The sequence below is a fragment of the Oncorhynchus mykiss genome, chromosome 11 (assembly GCF_013265735.2).
Source record: "Oncorhynchus mykiss isolate Arlee chromosome 11, USDA_OmykA_1.1, whole genome shotgun sequence".
NCBI lineage: Eukaryota > Metazoa > Chordata > Actinopteri > Salmoniformes > Salmonidae > Oncorhynchus > Oncorhynchus mykiss.
In genome coordinates, this window is record NC_048575.1 from 77,269,699 (window position 1) to 77,289,085 (window position 19,387).

Consider the following 19,387-nt stretch of genomic DNA (forward strand, 5'->3'; position numbering starts at 1 on the left):
TCAATAAATAATAAGAATACATTTTATTTAATGCCCCTTTCAGAAAACCCAAGGAGAGTCAGCAAGGAAGGACAGGTTTAGAGTACGAGTCATGGACGGTTTTCATACCCATAAATACGAAGACATGAGAGGCTTGGATAAACTTTTCAATATAGCCTCATAATAATAAACGAATAAGACATTATAGATGTTTATAAATCTTCACAAATAATGAAATACCTATTTATTAATCATTTATAAATATTGTATTAACGATTATTCATCAAATATATTATTAAGTGTTGCCAGAGGTTTTCTGTGGACGCAGAAAGGATCTCATATTACTGCTTGACAGAATGAATACCGGGATTGAGACTACTTTCCAACAACAGGTGGTGCTATTCACTATTTAATGGATGTGCTTGAACAAAACAGCGGAAAGCTATGCCTACAGTCAACGAGTAGGCATAGCAGCAATGAGTGTCAATGGTGGGCATCAGTACAGCAATTGGTATTTTAAGGTAAATTAGAATACTTTTTGTCGTATAGCTAGATAATGTGTGGTGAATTATTTCAAAGCCTTTGCAACGACCTTTTGTCTTGGAAAACTATGGCATGCAGGCCTTGTTCTAACCCAGCACTAAAACAGCTGACTCGGCTAATCAAAGTCTTCATGGTTATTTTAATCAGGTGTTTTAGAGCATAGATGTGGAACCAAAGACTGCACACCCTGTAACTCTTCAGGATCAGGAAGGAAGGACGGGTTAGTGAGGGACCACATTTAAAAAGCACTACTAGTTTGCATACCCCACCCTCTTTCTTGAACATTGCCCCTCCCACATCACGCTTTAAAACCATCTTCTTTCTTTCCAGAGCTCTTACCTCTCGCTGAGTCAAAGCGAAAGACATTCTAATACAAGACTGGCGACGTTCCTCTTAACTTGCCTTTCAGATCTCATAATGTGTATTATAACAGAAGAAAACTAATATCTCATTCGTTTCAATGAACGAGATCACGCATCAAGAGAGACTACAGTAGGGAAGCGGCAGATTACGCTTTTTTTTGGAGTGTAAGCAGTGCAACTTTCTATCTTTTTTCAAGAGGAGAGGAACATATCGGTCTCGAGAGCATCGTGGTTCTCACTGGACCGGAGTGTCATGCTCTTAGTCAGTCAGAGGTAAATGTCCATCTACTATTATCATCTGAAGATCTGCAGTGATCAGTATTGTTGTGAAAACAAGATATTATGGTTAGAAATTCAGGGGTCTACAACCACTTGTTGGTGTGATGCATTTCATTTGTTATTGCTGTTGTAATATTGTGGATATACTGTACATTTCAAAGTACTACAGTTTTGAGGGCGAATTACTACAGTTCAGTGTTGTTGTGTGACGGTAATATTTTCCCACACCACGTCTTTCATACCACATCTACATTAAGGCTGCGAGTGGAGATTCAGAGACGTTTACATGTAATAACACTTTGATAACAGCTGTAATAACTTTTTAAAAGACCTACATCGTATTAATATCAGTGTTGTCAACAACATAGCATTACATATAGAGCTGATTCATAGGATCTCTGTGGTCAAAACAGCCTTGAGCTTCAACTTGTATGAGACCATACTTATTGCCTGGAAAGCGTATGGATTACACTGATATAGCCTAGTAACTTCCGTGGTCCTGGTAATGTGAATATTAGGCTGATTACAGTTCTCTCCATAATGTGGTAACTAGCAAATACAGAAGATGCATTGTCTAGTTATCTATCCCCAGGGTATTTGTAGTCTAATCAATCTGTCATTGAAAATAAGTCTTAGCTGCTGGTTAATGGCTTTAAGAGTTTGGCTGAAACCTTGTCCTCTCCCTACAGCTAGTTTGTTCTTCACATGTTCATTCCACTAATATTGCTTATAAAGCTATTTTGCAGTAATTCAGCACAAAATCAAGTCTGAAAACAATAAAGCCATTGGGATACAGTCAACAGCTAACAGACAGAGTTGGGGAGTTGGAGTTGCCTCAGAGGCACACAGCTGTTTGTAATTTAGGAAGGCTGTATGTTTTTTAGAGAAAAAAAACGTCAGGAGTTTGGCTTGTATGACATCACTCAAAGTCAAGATGCCATTGTCTCTGGCAGAGAAGGCTTACTAATGCATTCAAGACAGGAGCTGACAATAAAGATTTTCCATTGTGTGTGAGTGCATTTAGCCTACTGCAGTGGTTCTCAACCAGCAGTACTAGCATCCCTGGGGGTACTTCGCCTATCCACGAGTAGCCTAGCTGTTAAAGCTGTTGTGCTATAGTAACCATAAAGTTGCTGGTTTGAATCCCTGCACAGGCAACGTGGAAAAAAATGTGTCCTTTCTGCCCTTGAGCAAGGCAGTTATTGCCCAACAACAACTGTTCTCCTGCACCTCTGGTTCAGAGGGGTTAAATGCTAAATGTTAAATGGTTGAATGCATTCAGTTGTGCAACTGACTAGGTATCTATCCCCTTCCCTACTTGAGAATGCTTACGAGACCATAGGGTTACGAGACTGGTAAAATGCACATGAGGGGGGTGCTTCAAGGGTAGTCTGGGCAGAGAAAAACCTAGTTGGTGGTACAGTAACCAAGAAAGGTTGTGAACCACTGACCTAGCGTAGGAGCTATTGGTCTTCTGTGTTAAAAGCAGGTAATAACATTTCATCTGTCTAAGCACTCAAGATCAGAATTGTGCAACAAAGATTAAAATAACAGTATAGAGGCATTTCAGTGCAGGTAGTTCATGCAGCTTTTAGTATTGTCGTTAAGGACTAGATATCAGTCTCATTTACGTTTGACTCGTTCTTCTTCTCCCTCCCTCATCTCGAAGGATCCAATGAAAATGTCCGTCTGCGCGCATGAGAACCGCAAATCCTGCCTCAGCTCAGCGTCCATGAACATCTTCCTGTTTCACAAGTCATCGTACGCGGACAGCGTCCTTACGCACCTCAACGCGCTCCGGCAGCAGCAGCTCTTCACCGATGTCCTCCTCCACGCTGGGAGACGCTCCTTCCCCTGCCACCGTGCTGTGCTGGCTGCATGCAGTCGCTACTTCCAGGTAAAGACACTGGGCTTGTTCAACGTTGCAGGTGATTTTGCAGATGACTGCTGACTGACTGATGTACAGATGTAGGATCTTAATTTGACCAATTTCATCGCAGGAGTAAAATAATCCTGCAGGAGGAGGATTTAATGAATAAAACAAATAAGTGATAATTTCTAACAGGAAATTAGTTTTGATAGGCTACAGTAGGCTATAGTTTAGGTGTGAGCTCTAGTGAAAGAAAGGCTTTTCAGTGAATGTACGTTATTCACAAGTCTCATTTGAATTTCCTGCGTCGACAACAGAATGATCAAGTTAAGATACTACATCTGTACAAATCACCTTGCAACATGATTATCATCTCTATCACTGTGATCATCTCCAATAGGAAAATATGACACGTTTACCGCCATACCAATGCTAACAATGCTACTGCTAACAAGCTAACTCTTGGTGTCCCACTCTCTTTGTTCCAGGCCATGTTCAGCGGAGGTCTCCGGGAGAGCCAGGCCAGCGAGGTGGACTTCAGGGACTCCATCCACCCAGAGGTCCTGGAGCTCTTACTAGACTATGCCTACACCTCCCGGGTGGTGATCAACGAGGAGAATGCAGAGTCCCTCCTGGAGGCCGGAGACATGCTGGAGTTCCAGGACATCCGGGACGCCTGCGCTGAGTTTCTGGAGCGGAACTTGGCTACGTCCAATTGCCTGGGCATGCTGCTGCTGTCCGACGCCCACCAGTGCACCAAGCTGTCCGAGCTCTCCTGGAGCATGTGCCTCAGCAACTTCCCCACCATCTGCAAGACGGAGGACTTCCTTCAGCTGCCCAAGGACATGGTGGTGACGCTGCTGTCCCATGAAGAGTTAGAGACGGAGGACGAGAGGCTGGTCTACGAGGCCGCCCTCAACTGGGTCAACTATGACCTGGAGAGGAGGCACTGCCACCTCCCCGAGCTGCTGAGGACGGTCCGCCTGGCCCTCCTCCCCACCATCTTCCTCATGGAGAACGTGTCCACAGAGGAGCTAATCAATGCCCAGACGAAGAGCAAGGAGCTGGTGGACGAGGCCATACGCTATAAACTCAGGATCCTCCAGAACGATGGTGTGGTCAACAGTCCCCTGGCCAGGCCCAGGAAGACCAGCCATGCCCTGTTCCTCTTGGGAGGACAGACATTCATGTGTGACAAGCTGTACCTGGTAGACCAGAAGGCCAAGGAGATCATACCCAAGGCCGACATCCCCAGCCCCAGGAAGGAGTTCAGCGCTTGCGCCATCAGCTGTAAGGTCTACGTGACCGGCGGGAGGGGCTCAGAGAACGGTGTGTCCAAAGATGTTTGGGTCTACGATACGTCCCGCGAGGAATGGTCCAAGGCGGCGCCTATGATCATCGCCCGCTTCGGCCACGGATCGGCCGAGCTCAAAAACTGCCTCTACGTGGTTGGAGGACACACAGCGGGTACAGGCTGTCTCCCCGCCTCGCCCTCTGGGTCACTCAAACAGGTTGAGAAGTACGACCCGGTTGCCAACAAGTGGTGCATGGTGGCGCCGCTGAGGGAGGGCGTGAGCAACGCGGCGGTGGTCAGTGTCAAACTCAAACTCTTCGCCTTTGGAGGAACCAGCGTCACCCACGACAAATTACCCAAGGTGCAGCTCTACGACCCACAGGAGAATAGGTGGTCTGTCCCTGCCTCCTGCCCACAGCCCTGGCGATACACGGCCGCCGCCGTCCTCAACAACCAGATCTTTGTGATGGGCGGCGACACAGAGTTCTCGGCGTGCTCTGCCTATAAGTTCAACAGCGACAGTTACCAATGGACTAAAGTAGCAGATGTGACAGCCAAGAGGATGAGCTGCCAGGCAGTGGCATCAGGTAACAAACTGTATGTGGTGGGAGGCTACTTTGGCACTCAGCGGTGTAAGACTCTGGACTGTTACGATCCAACACTGGACGCGTGGAACAGCATCACTACCGTACCCTACTCACTCATCCCCACAGCATTCGTCTCCACCTGGAAACACCTCCCAGACTGAGGACTCAGACTCAACGTCGAGCATCGGCCTCACGGTGAGTGGAATGATGGATGATAAATATTCTTGGCTCCACGGTAACGGTTGTCCGTTTGTCCGATTGTCTGTTTGTCTCGGACAAGTACAATATTGGAATGAGGACTGATATTCAGCCAGAAACACCACAGCAGTCCTCCTGCCTCACAACTCATATATCTTTCTAAATCATAGCACAGAGCTAAATAGTCATCCACTATTCAAATATGAATAAATTAATAACTACTAATAAGTAATTGGGCGCATTTAAAAACAACCAATTCTCTATCATTACTATATTATTATAATATTAGATGATAATGCAGGAATACAGAGGTGTCTCCTAATAGGGTGATAGACTGCAGCCACGAGAGTCGACCCAGGAGCATTAGCCTACCCAGATGTTGTTATGAGAGTAGACCCAGGAACATTAGCCTACCCAGATGTTGTTATGAGAGTAGACCCAGGAGCATTAGTCTACCCAGATGTTATTTTGAGAGTAGACCCAGGAATATTAGTCTACTCAGATGTTATGAGAGTCGACCCACGAATATTAGTCTACCCAGATGTTGTTATGAGAGTAGACCCAGGAATATTAATCTACTCAGATGTTATGAGAGTCGACCCAGGAACATTAGTCTACCTAGATGTTGTTTTGAGAGTAGACCCAGGAGCATTAGCTTACCCAGATGTTGTTATGAGAGTAGACCCAGGAGCATTAGCCTACCCAGATGTTGTTATGAGAGTAGACCCAGGAGCATTAGCCTACCCAGATATTGTTATGAGAGTAGACCCAGGAGCATTAGCCTACCCAGATATTGTTATGAGAGTAGACCCAGGAGCATTAGCCTACCCAGATTTTGTTATGAGAGTAGACCCAGGAGCATTAGCCTACCCAGATATTGTTATGAGAGTAGACCCAGGAGCATTAGCCTACCCAGATATTGTTTTGAGAGTAGACCCAGGAATATTAGTCTACTCAGATGTTATGAGAGTCGACCCAGGAGCATTAGCCTACCCAGATGTTGTTATGAGAGTAGACCCAGGCGCATTAGCCTACCCAGATGTTGTTATGAGAGTAGACCCAGGAGCATTAGCCTACCCAGATGTTGTTATGAGAGTAGACCCAGGAGCATTAGCCTACCCAGATGTTGTTATGAGAGTAGACCCAGGAGCATTAGCCTACCCAGATGTTGTTTTGAGAGTAGACCCAGGAGCATTAGCCTACCCAGATGTTGTTATGAGAGTAGACCCAGGAGCATTAGCCTACCCAGATGTTGTTATGAGAGTAGACCCAGGAGCATTAGCCTACCCAGATGTTGTTATGAGAGTAGACCCAGGAGCATTAGCCTACCCAGATGTTGTTATGAGAGTAGACCCAGGAACATTAGCCTTCCCAGATGTTGTTTTGAGAGTAGACCCAGGAACATTTGTTTACCCAGATGTTGTTATGAGTGGGAAGAGCAGGTAGAGTGGGAGGGACGTGTGGAGGCAGTGATTTGTGCTAGGTCAGTCCAGTGGGACTAGGTAGAGAAGTTTAGATGGGAAGTCTATGGTGGTGGCCCACATTGTTTATTGAAGTAGAAGCCTGATGTCTGTTTGAAAGGCCTGGGTGGGCTGAAACCCATGAGCTTGCACTGTGGTGTGTGTGGAAGGGGAGGGGGAGGGTCATAGCTCTGGTCTGATAGAAAGCAGAGGGGAGTGGAGTGGTGGTCTTTGTCTTCTAAGGAATGCTTCTCTCTCTTTCTCTCTCTCTCTCTCTTACCATACAGCTCTCTATTGTCCAACCTGTTTGATTAGAATTGGGATAAAGGGACATGGTGGTGATAGGCAGCGCAGGCCTGGAATGCTTGTCAGTGGTCATTGACTGACCCCCTAAGGTCGATGTCCACGCCCCCATGGAAATCTAATTAGCATATTAAAAAAATCCTCATTAAAATCAGTTTAATTATTATCTATTTTTTTTAAATGTAACTAGGTAAGCCAGTTAAGAACAAATTCTTATTTACAATGACTGCCTACCCCGGCCAAACCTGGACCAATTGTGTGCCGCCCTATGGAACTCCCTAATCATGGCTGGATGTGATACAGCCTGAATTCGAACCAGGGACTGTAGTGACACCTCATGCACTGAGATGCAGTGCCTTAGACCGCTGCAGCACTCGGGAGCCCTAATCTAGTTTAAGCTAGAGATATCTGTTTTTCTCTATGACCTCCACAACCGTCTTGGGACTCGTCTGAAGTCAGTACAGTCGATCTGCCAACTTCTGTCTGTAGCGTCTGAACAGTTTGGGCTACACACTAATTATGACCCCTCTGTGTAAAAGTGAGACTCTCATGAACACGTACAGTGATTTGCGAAAGTATTCACTCCCCTTGGCATTTTTCCTATTTTGTTTCCTTACAACCTGTAATTAAAATGGATTATTTGGGGGTTTGTATCATTTGATTTACTCAACATACTTACCACTTTGAAGATGCAAAATATTTTTTATAGTGACACAAACAAGAAACAAGACAAAAAAACAGAACTTGAGCACGCATAACTATTCATCCCCCCAAGTGAATACTTTGTAGAGCCACCTTTTGCAGCAGTTACATTTGCAAGTCACTTGGGGTGTGTTTCTATAAGCTTGACACATTTAGCCACTGGGATCTTTGCCCATTCTTCAAGGCAAAACTGCCTCAAGATGGATGGGTTCTGCTGGTGTACAACAATCTTTGTCATACCACAGATTCTCTATTGGATTGAGGTCTGGGCTTTGACTAGGCCATTGCAACACATGTAAATGTATCCCCTTAAACCACTCGAGTGTTGCTTTAGTAGTATGCTTAAGGTCATTGTCCTGCTGGAAGGTGAACCTCCATCCCAGTCTCAAATCTCTGGAAGACTGAAACAGGTTTCCCTCAAGAATTTCCCTGTATTTAGTGCCATCCATCATTCCTACGATTCTGACCAGTTAGCCAGTCTCTGCTGATGAAAAACATCCCCACAGCATGATGCTGCCACCACCATGTTTCACTGTGGGGATGGTGTTCTCGGGGTGATAAACGGTGTTGGGTTTGAGCCAGATATAGCGTTTTCCTTGATGGCCAAAAAGCTTAATTTTAGTCTCTTCTGACCAGAGTACCTTCTTCCATATGTTTGGGGAGTCTCCCACAGGCCTTTTGGTGAACACCAAATGTGTTTGCTTATTTCTCTCTTTAAGCAATGGCTTTTTTCTGGCCGCTTCTTCCGTAAAGCTCAGCTCTGTGGAGTGTGCGGCTTAAAGTGGTCCTATGGACAGATACTCCAATCTCCGCTGTGGATCTTTGCAGCTCCTTCAGGGTTATCTTTGGTCTCTTTGTTGCCTCTCTGATTAATGCCCGCCTTGCATGGTCCATGAGTTTTGGTTGGTGACCTTCTTTTGGCAGGTTGTGTGGTGCCATATTCTTTCAATTTTTTAATAATGCGATGTTCAAAGTTTCAAATATTTTTATAACCCAACCCTGATCTGTACTTCTCCACAACTTTATCCCTGACCTGTTTGGAGAGCTCCTTGGTCTTGATAGTGCCGCTTGCTTGGTGGTGCCCCTTGCTTAGTGGTGTTGCAGACTCTGGGGCCTTTCAGAACAGGTGTGTATATATACCGAGATCATGTGACAGATCATGTGACACTTAGATTTCACACAGGTGGACTTTATTTAACTAATTATGACTTCTGAAGGTAATTGGTTGCACCAGATCTTATTTAGGGGCTTCATAGCAAAGGGGGAGAATACATATGCACCCACCACCTTTTCATTATTTCGTAAATAATCCTCAGTATGACCTTCTGAAAACAATTCCATATAGCTTGGTAGAACCCCCCCTTCCCCGGCTTAGGCAGATCTTTTAGTTCCAAAAATATGTTTCCCAGTCTTTCTTTTATCTCTCAGGTATAGGACAGACACTTCAGAACAAAGTTCCTTTAGATTTTTGTATGGGCTAATAGCAGTAAGGGCCCCCCAAACATTCTTAATACATTTTTTTTTCATATATATTTTTGATGCTTCAAGGGGTATTAAAATATTTTTTTTTTTGCAAAAATGATCTTTTTTAAAAACAATTACATATATCTTAGTCGGTCGTCCACTCCCACCTTGCCCCAGCTCAGACAGGGCTTACACTCTTACAGATTAATGACTGTTGTCCCTGGCCTTTCCCACAATGGAAGATGGAGGTGGTTTAATGAAAAGTCTCCATTCCAAGAAACCTACTTCCAGTAAATGGTATGTGTTGTAATACAACTCTAGACACTATCAACCACTGCCGACATTAAATCTGTTTTAAAGTAAAGTTCATAGGAACCAACATTTTGTTTCATAACATACCCAAGAGGTCGTTCAGAAATATAATCAATAGGAAAAGAATAACAGATATATCCACTGCCACATGTGCATTTTTTGGCATGTCTCTAACCATGAGTCCTTATGGGTTATTTTGAAGTCCAAAAACAAGTGGAATTCACTTACATTTTAGCAGACGCCCTTATCCAGAGAGACTTACAGGAGCAATTTCTCCCATTCAACCAGATCTGTTAAGCTGAGTCCATCCGTGGGAAGTCCATAAGTGCTCCATACCTTTTTCCAGGTTTTTTCATTGGGAACTCCATAGCAACATGATGTGCAATGTGCAGCCTGTGGAATGTTGCCCACCTAGGTAGCTAAGGCAGTACATGTTGGAGTGGTGGGGGAAAGCCTCTCTCCCTCTCTCTCGCTCTCTCTCTCCCTCTCTCTCTCTCTCTCTCTCTCTCTCTCTCTCTCTCTCTCTCTCTCTCTCTCTCTCTGTATCTCTCTCTCTTTATCTCTCTCTCTCTCCCTCTCTCTCTCTCCCTCTTTCTCTCTCCCTCTTTATCTCTCCCTCTTTATCTCTCTCTCTCCCTCTTTCTCTCTCCCTCTTTATCTCTCTCTCCCTCTATCTCTCTCTCTCTCTTTATCTCTCTCTCTCTCTCTCCCTCTATCTCTCTCTCTCTCCCTCTTTCCCTCTTTATCTCTCTCTCTCCCTCTTTATCTCTCTCGCCCTCTTTATCTCTCTCCCTCTTTATCTCTCTCTCTCCCTCTTTATCTCTCTCTCTCCCTCTTTATCTCTCTCTCCCTCTTTATCTCTCTCTCCCTCTTTATCTCTCTCCCTCCCTCTTTATCTCTCTCTCTCTCCCTCTTTCTCTCTCCCTCTTTATCTCTCTCTCTCTCTCTCTCTCCCTCTTTATCTCTCTCTCTCTCTCCCTCTCTCTTTATCTTTCTCTCTCTCCCTCTCTCATCTCTCTCTCTCTCCCTCTTTAACTCTCTCTCTCTCTCTCTCTCTCACTCTTTCTCTCTCCCTTTTCTTTCCTTTGTAGGGTTCGATTCAATCCGTAGCGTTGATGTTCAGCGTTATAGTGCGATTGAAATTTGAAGGTAAATTCCAATTGAGCAGACATGTGCAGCATTTACGGAGAATGCAATTCTCCGCTGTCGCAGGAACATTTCCTTTAAATGTCAATCGCGCTACAACGCAGATCTTCAGAACTACAGATTGAAACAAGTCCTTTTCTCTTAATTTTAATTCTCTCTGTAGTCTCTCCATCACCAGCTTAAGACTTCACTTAGTCCTGCATGTTGGAGCTCAAAGTCAAAGATTCTCACTGTATCCTGCAATCACACCTGCAACCCTGTACAACCCTGACTATTAAACATCCTGAATTTGAAAATATTTTTTGACTTCAATCTTGTCCTTTGTTATTCTCTAATTATCCTTGCTTTAACCTTCTATGTGGAAGCAAAACATACTGTAGATACTGTAGGTGTTATTTAGGTGTAAGTATTGTTTAATCAAGCTCACATTGTGTGATTTATGTGTGAATACTGTTTAATCAAGCTCTCACAATAATTCAATCAGACATATAGATGGTTAGTAGATGGTTTGTCTGCCTCTGGTCTTACATTGACTCACCTCTTGGAAACAATGAGAAGGCTAGGAATGTGAATAGGTGAACTCACCTACAACTGTTATGTTGAAGAAGTGTAATTAAATTAAATGATGACCTTTACTCTATAAAAAAAACCCCACTTTGATTTGCCTGACCTTGATTTTCTCTTGTCTCTCTAGGCCTCGTCGCTATACTGGATTATCTATTCGATTAAAGACTGTGAAGGTGCCAGATATTCAACGTGAGGATGGCAAGAAAGATTTGCTGTTTAACATGAAGGACTGCAGGCGGGTGGACTATCTTATCGGTGTAAAGAACCCTGTGGTGTTTACACGAAGGATGAATATAATATATCTCTACTTTATATTCCTTCATTTGTATATCCTTATTTGACTTTAAAGACTATTCCAATAACTCAATCGTTCCTAATATGTTGTGGGCCTAGTGTATTTGGAGCAATCATGCCACTTAGACAGTGTTTACACAGGTTTACACAATTCTGGTCTTTTGTGCAATTATTGTCAAAAGAGCTGATCTGATTTGGTCAAAATACCAATTAATGGAAAGAGAATAAGAATTGGGCTGACTGTAAATGCAGCCGATGTCACGTGGATTCTCACAAGTGAGGTGGGTAGACTAGGTGAAAAATCTGTCTACGTGCCCTTGAGCAAGGCACTTAATCCCGATTGCTCCTGTAAGTCTCTCTGGATAAGGGCGTCTGCTAAAATGTAAGTGAATTCCACTTGTTTTTGGACTTCAAAATAACCCATAAGGACTCGTGGTTAAAGACATGCCAAAAAAATGCACATGTGGCAGTGGAGAGATCAGAAATCGACTGTGTTGTTACTGACATGCAACTGTGGGACAAGACCAGTAAAAGAGGAGGAAAGTAGAACCAGAGAGGAACCTCACAATCCCTGGCAGGTCATGTAGGAGAAATGTACTGAAAATGTTCTTTCTGTGTAATTTATAAGGTAAGGGTTATTTACCTTACGCAGGGACTAATTCTATTGTTTGAACTGGATGATTATTTAATTTATTGTTTTTATTTTTTTTTCGCTGCTTGTATTCTGTAACAAAATGATGTCACTTTGTTGCCTTTTTCTACGGTATTTTTTTGTGTGTGTGATTTTACTGCTTCGAGATTGAATAATTGTTTGCACATGTATGCCTCTGATCTGGGAGTATCCCCATTCCTTGTAGACATGGTAGAAGAGGAGCTTCCTCTGCTTTTAATTTAACTGGAGGCTTGCCAAATAAAATGGAGACCCTGAAGAGATATTGTAGGTTTAGCTAAGCAACAAATGGAACCCTATTCCCTATATAGTGCACTACTATTGACCAGAGCTCTATGTCAAAAATTGCCCACTATATAGGGCATAGGGTTCTGGTCTATAGTAGTGCACTATATAGGGAATAGGGCTCTGGTCTATAGTAGTGCACTATATAGGGAATAGGGCTCTGGTCTATAGTAGTGCACTATATAGGGAATAGGGCTCTGGTCTATAGTAGTGCACTATATAGGGAATAGGGCTCTGGTCTATAGTAGTGCACTATATAGGGAATAGGGCTCTGGTCTATAGTAGTGCACTATATAGGGAATAGGGCTCTGGTCTATAGTAGTGCACTATATAGGCAATAGGGCTCTGGTCTATAGTAGTGCACTATATAGGGCATAGGGTTCCATTTCAGACGCTACCATAGTCTTCGGTGTGCAGGTTGCTCTCCAGTTCAGTGGTTGGCTCACTGTCTCTAGAACATAAAGGCTATGAGATGTTTTAAGATCTCACCATAATAAAGACACGTCTTGTTATTAAAGTACACAAAAAATAAAAACTCTCTGATGTCCTACTGTAACCATAACAACGTAATCATTCTAAAGGCTGAGTGTTAAAAGTATTAGGAATACGATGTGCCAAACAAATTGTGACCCAGGGAGAATGGTTCAGCCTGAAATGTACTGCGCAGGGCATCTTTAACTGGGGAGCCTAATGCTTCGCTCTGTTTCACTGTCTCTGTGTTGCAGTGTGTTTCAGCTTGGTATTTCTGTGATCACACCCCTCTCCAGCACGTTCCTACTACGGGCTGGGTTCAGGTTGATATGCAGTTGACATGGCTTGTTATTGAAATCCATGAGCCTGAATCTAGATTCTAACAGTCTGCATCTTGTCAAAAAGTCTGAAGACACTCAATCTCACCCTACCCAATAACCCAGTTAGTTACCCTACCCACTAACCCAGTTACCCTACCCAATAACCCAGTTAGTTACCCTACCCACTAACCCAATTAGTTACCCTACCCAATAACCGAGTTAGTTACCCTACCCAATAACCCAGTCATCCTACCCAATAACCCAGTTAGTCACCCTGCCCAATAACCCAGTTAGTTACCCTACCCAATAACCCAGTTAGTTACCCTACCCAATAACCCAGTCACCCTACCCAGTCACCCTATACAATAACCCAGTCAACATACCCAATTACCCAGTCACCCTACCCAATAACCCAGTCACCCTACCCAATAACCCAGTCACCCTACCCAATAACCCAGTCACCCTACCCAATAACCCAGTCACCCTACCCAATAACCCAGTCACCCAGTCATCCTACCCAATAACCCAGTCAACATACCCAATAACCCAGTCACCCTACCCAATAACCCAGTCACCCTACCCAATAACCCAGTCACCCTACCCAATAACCCAGTCACCCTACCCAATAACCCAGTCAAAATACCCAATAACCCAGTCACCCTACCCAATAACCCAGTCACCCTACCCAATAACCCAGTCACCCAGTCACCCTACCCAATAACCCAGTCACCCTACCCAATAACCCAGTCACCCTACCCAATAACCCAGTCACCCTACCCAATAACCCAGTCACCTACCCAATAATCCAGTCACCCTACCCAATAACCCAGTCACCCTACCCAATAACCCAGTCACCCTACCCAATAACCCAGTCACCCTACCCAATAACCCAGTCACCCTACCCAATAACCCAGTCACCCTACCCAATAACCCAGTCACCCTACCCAATAACCCTGTCACCCTACCCAATAACCCAGTCACCCTACCCAATATTTTTTTGCTGTAGATACATCTCAATCCATGTCACACTTCCACATCTCACAAATACGTACATGCAGGTTGTTTTGCTCTAAGACGCCCATTGTCCTCACAAGACTCATCTGATGGTCCCTGGTACCAGTTGAAAACATTTATGGAAGTCTATATGGAGACTGTTTAGTGCTAAAAGGGTTAAGTACATGTAAAATCAAATAAAAATGTTTCCTGATCTTTCTTATATCTCTCAGATTTATGACAGACACAAACTTCCTTTAGATTATTTTGGGGGGGACTATCTGTTGTTCCATGTAGTGAATCTGTTATTCAATGTGTTTGTATGGGCCAATAGCAGTAAGGCCCAAAATATGTTTTTTTTACATATATTTCTGGAATCCTTCAAGGGGTCTGAAAATATGAAATACAATAGCTAATTGATCCTTTGTATGACCCCCCCCCCCCCCCCCCCCCCCCCCCCTTAGACAGGGTTTAGACTCTAGGTTAATCAACGTTTCAGTAAAAGTGACAGTTTTAGCCAGCCGGCTCATTTTCAACTGCATTGTCTGGGCAAGTTATTCAAAACAACTCCAATAAAAATACAAACAAACAAGGAACTGTTGTTTTGTTGTGTCCTATGTCAAGTCCTTTTCTTCAAGATTGAACCCACAAGAATTCTATCATTCTGTAATGTGATGCCCGTCCACGCCCACACCTTCTCACAACCATCACCCAACACATCGCAACCATCACCCAACACATCGCAACCATCACACAACACATCGCAACCATCACCCAACACATCGCAACCATCACACAACACATCGCAACCATCACACAACACATCGCAACCATCACACAACACATCGCAACCATCACCCAACACATCGCAACCATCACACAACACATCGCAACCATCACTCAACACATCGCAACATCACACAACACATCGCAACCATCACCCAACACATCGCAACCATCACACAACACATCGCAACCATCACACAACACATCGCAACCATCACCTAACACATCGCAACATCACCCAACACATCGCAACCATCACACAACACATCGCAACCATCACCCAACACATCGCAACCATCACACAACACATCGCAACCATCACACAACACATCGCAACCATCACACAACACATCGCAACCATCACACAACACTTCACAACGGCTCCTTTAGATAACAGGGGATTCCACCCATTGGGTCAAAAGTATTTCCTTAGTTACGCCAAACAATGTGTTAACCACCGTTGAAATTGGTGGCTTTTCTTTGGGAGGTTGGCTGTTGGTCGGTTGAGGTTTCTGTGTGGGAGATCTTGTCACGAGCTGATTGACAATGGATTTTATTCTAGTTCTGTTGACCGGTTGAAGATGTACTATTACTAGAAGATTATCATTGTGCAGGAGAAATGACATGTCACCCTGTGTATGTATCCATTCCATTTGGTCTACTAGAAATCATTGTCATTTTCTGTATATATATACTGTATATAAAAAATCATAATGTGAAATGCATTGCTAATAAACATAAAGAGTTTTTTTTCTCTTTTACCCTAAATGTACCTGGAACAATATTTCACACGGTAGGATTATATTTTCCATTGTCTTACGTCTGTTGTTTAACCTGTTGTGAGTATGATCTATTGAATGCTTCTTTTGGGTGCAGTCCTACGTAGTCATAATCAAATGAAATACCAATGGCCTCAAATCATTTCACAAATGTTTTCGTTGCAATGCTTTATAATCTCATGTGAACACAAAAGGTTTTTATGCGGTAAGCTTACGGAAGGAGACCATTCTGAGGTTTCTCACCTGTCTAAAACTCGCTGGTTTCGTCCCAATTGGTAACCTGCCAGATGCCTTGGTCAAAAGTGGTGCACTATGTAGGGAATAGGGTGCCCTTTGGGATGAATCCACGGTGACAGGAGGAAGATGGGCGCTAACATCACATTCCTATAACACAACACAACATACTAAAGATGTCAGGAAGAGGTAGACATGCCAGTTTAATTGTAGGTTAGGCTAAGACACGCATGGACACACACACACACACACACGCACGCACGCACGCACGCACGCACGCACGCACGCACGCACGCACGCACGCACGCACGCACGCACGCACGCACGCACGCACGCACGCACGCACACACACACACACACACACACACACACACACACACACACACACACACACACACACACACACACACACACACACACACACTCCACCCTTCTTTGCAGGAACAGAGTAAAGAAACTGCGAATATGAAACAGAGTCAGGAACTGCTGCATCATTCCAGACTTGACTACCTGTTCTAGAGCTCAGTTATTTTCCCTCATGGATCACGTGTGTGACTCATGCAGAAATACAAGGCTGTCAATACAGCCAGCAGATTCTGAATGCTTTTGGATGCCCTCCTAACCTTAACTTAGTGTTCAGTCATTAACACTAAACCTAACCCTAACCCTAACTTAGTATTCAGTCATTAACCCTAACCCTAACTTAGTGTTCAGTCATCAACCCTAAACCTAACCCTAACCTTAATTTAGTGTTCAGTCATTAACCCTAAACCTTAACCCTAACTTAGTGTTCAGTCATTAATCCTAACCCTAACTTAGTGTTCAGTCATCAACCCTAAACCTAACCCTAACCTTAATTTAGTGTTCAGTCATTAATCCTAACCCTAACTTAGTGTTCAGTCATTAACCCTAAACCTAACCCTAACCCTAACTTAGTGTTCAGTCATTAACCCTAACCCTAACTTAGTGTTCAGTCATTAACCCTAAACCTTAACCCTAACTTAGTGTTCAGTCATTAATCCTAACCCTAACTTAGTGTTCAGTCATTAACCCTAAACCTAACCCTAACCTTAATTTAGTGTTCAGTCATTAAACCTAACCTTAACTTAGTGTTCAATCATTAACCCTAACCCTAACTTAGTGGTCAGTCATTAACCCTAAATCTAACCCTAACCTTAACTTAGTGTTCAGTCATTAACCCTAAACCTAACCCTAACCCTAACTTAGTATTCAGTCATTAACTCTAACCCCAACCCTAACTTAGTGTTCAGTCATTAACTCTAACCCCAACCCTAACTTAGTATTCAGTCATTAACCCTAACCCTAACTTAGTATTCAGTCATTAACTCTAACCCTAACTTAGTATTCAGTCATTAACCCTAACCCTAACTTAGTATTCAGTCATTAACTCTAACCCCAACCCTAACTTAGTATTCAGTCATTAACCCTGACCCCAACTTAGTATTCAGTCATTAACCCTAACCCTAACTTAGTATTCAGTCATTAACTCTAACCCTAACTTAGTATTCAGTCATTAACCCTAAACCTAACCCTAACCCTAACTTAGTATTCAGTCATTAACTCTAACCCTAACTTAGTATTCAGTCATTAACTCTAACCCTAACTTAGTATTCAGTCATTAACTCTAACTCTAACTTAGTATTCAGTCATTAACTCTAACTCTAACTTAGCATTCAGTCATTAACTCTAACCCTAACTTAGTATTCAGTCATTAACCCTAACCCTAACTTAGTATTCAGTCAATAACTCTAACCCTAACTTAGTATTCAGTCATTAACCCTAAACCTAACCCTAACCCTAACTTAGTATTCAGTCATTAACTCTAACCCTAACTTAGTATTCAGTCATTAACTCTAACCCTAACTTAGTGTTCAGTCATTAACTCTAACCCTAACTTAGTATTCAGTCATTAACCCTGACCCTAACTTAGTATTCAGTCATTAACCCTAACCCTAACTTAGTATTCAGTCATTAACCCTAAACCTAACCCTAACTTAGTATTCAGTCATTAACCCTAACCCTAACTTAGTATTCAGTCATTAACCCTAACCCTAACTTAGTATTCAGTCATTAACCCTAAACCTAACTTAGTATTCAGTCATTAACCCTAACCCTAACTTAGTATTCAGTCATTAACTCTAACCCTAACTCTAACTTAGTGTTCAGTCATTAACCCTAACCCTAACTTAGTATTCAGTCATTAACCCTAACCCTAACTTAGTATTCAGTCATTAACTCTAACCCTAACTCTAACTTAGTGTTCAGTCATTAACCCTAACCCTAACTTAGTATTCAGTCATTAACTCTAACCCTAACTTAGTATTCAGTCATTAACTCTAACCCTAACTTAGTATTCAGTCATTAACCCTGACCCTAACTTAGTATTCAGTCATTAACCCTAACCCTAACTTAGTATTCAGTCATTAACTCTAACCCTAACTTAGTATTCAGTCATTAACTCTAACCCTAACTTAGTATTCAGTCATTAACTCTAACCCTAACTTAGTATTCAGTCATTAACCCTAACCCTAACTTAGTATTCAGTCATTAACTCTAACCCTAACTTAGTATTCAGTCATTAACTCTAACCCTAACTTAGTATTCAGTCATTAACCCTAACCCTAACTTAGTATTCAGTCATTAACTCTAACCCTAACTTAGTATTCAGTCATTAACTCTAACCCTAACTCTAACTTAGTGTTCAGTCATTAACCCTAACCTTAACACGTTTCAATCCCTATGCCCTATGTTAACCTTTGGGCCCCAGGCTGAATATCCACCTCCAAAACAGAAGCAGTATGTAGAATAGAAGGGAGGGAACAGCAGTTATAAGGGTAGAAATAGAACTGAGTCTATTTCTATGCACAGAATCACCCATCATGACGAGTTTAATCTGGAAACTAGAACAAAGACCAAAGCCTGTAGGACAATGACAGAGGGGTGACATCACATGAATGGCATTTAAAATGATGATAATTCTCCAGGAATTTGTTTGACATTATGAACATAATGAGGATTCAGGAGAGTCTAAGTCAACTGAGAGAGGTTATGTAAGGATATCACGCCACTGTAGCCGAGAGGTGGTTTGGTGAACAACGCTCGCATGACGAGAACCCTTGTCTGAGAACTGAATACGTGGGTTTGTTTCCCAAGGTATTGTGAGGCTGTAACTCAGCAGGCTAATATGGTATTGTGGTACACAAGAGGAAACCTGAACACGTGCGCACGTGCGCACGCACACACACACACACACACACACACACACACACACACACACACACACACACACACACACACACATACACACAGGTTTACTTATGAGGTCCTGTTAAAAACCACAGGGATGCTCATTGTTTGGATCAATGAACTGGTTCAGGAAGTAGAATGTCCTGCCTGTTGGAATGTTAACAGCTACCAGCCTCCTGATAGGTCAGCTTGTTCCTTTAGCTAACCTGGACTGCATCTTAA

The 19,387-nt window shown here is 43.1% G+C and overlaps 1 protein-coding gene across 1 annotated transcript; it reads left to right on the forward strand.

The window, feature by feature from the left end:
• The first annotated feature begins 812 nt into the window (after positions 1-812).
• On the forward strand, positions 813-12,439 carry LOC110536417 (ectoderm-neural cortex protein 1). Its single transcript, XM_021622182.2, has 4 exons — positions 813-1,157; positions 2,833-3,060; positions 3,522-5,109; positions 11,194-12,439. Exons 2-3 carry the CDS (start codon positions 2,839-2,841, stop codon positions 5,073-5,075), a joined length of 1,776 nt encoding a protein of 591 aa, XP_021477857.2. The 5' UTR covers positions 813-1,157; positions 2,833-2,838; the 3' UTR covers positions 5,076-5,109; positions 11,194-12,439.
• Positions 12,440-19,387: the final 6,948 nt, after the last annotated feature.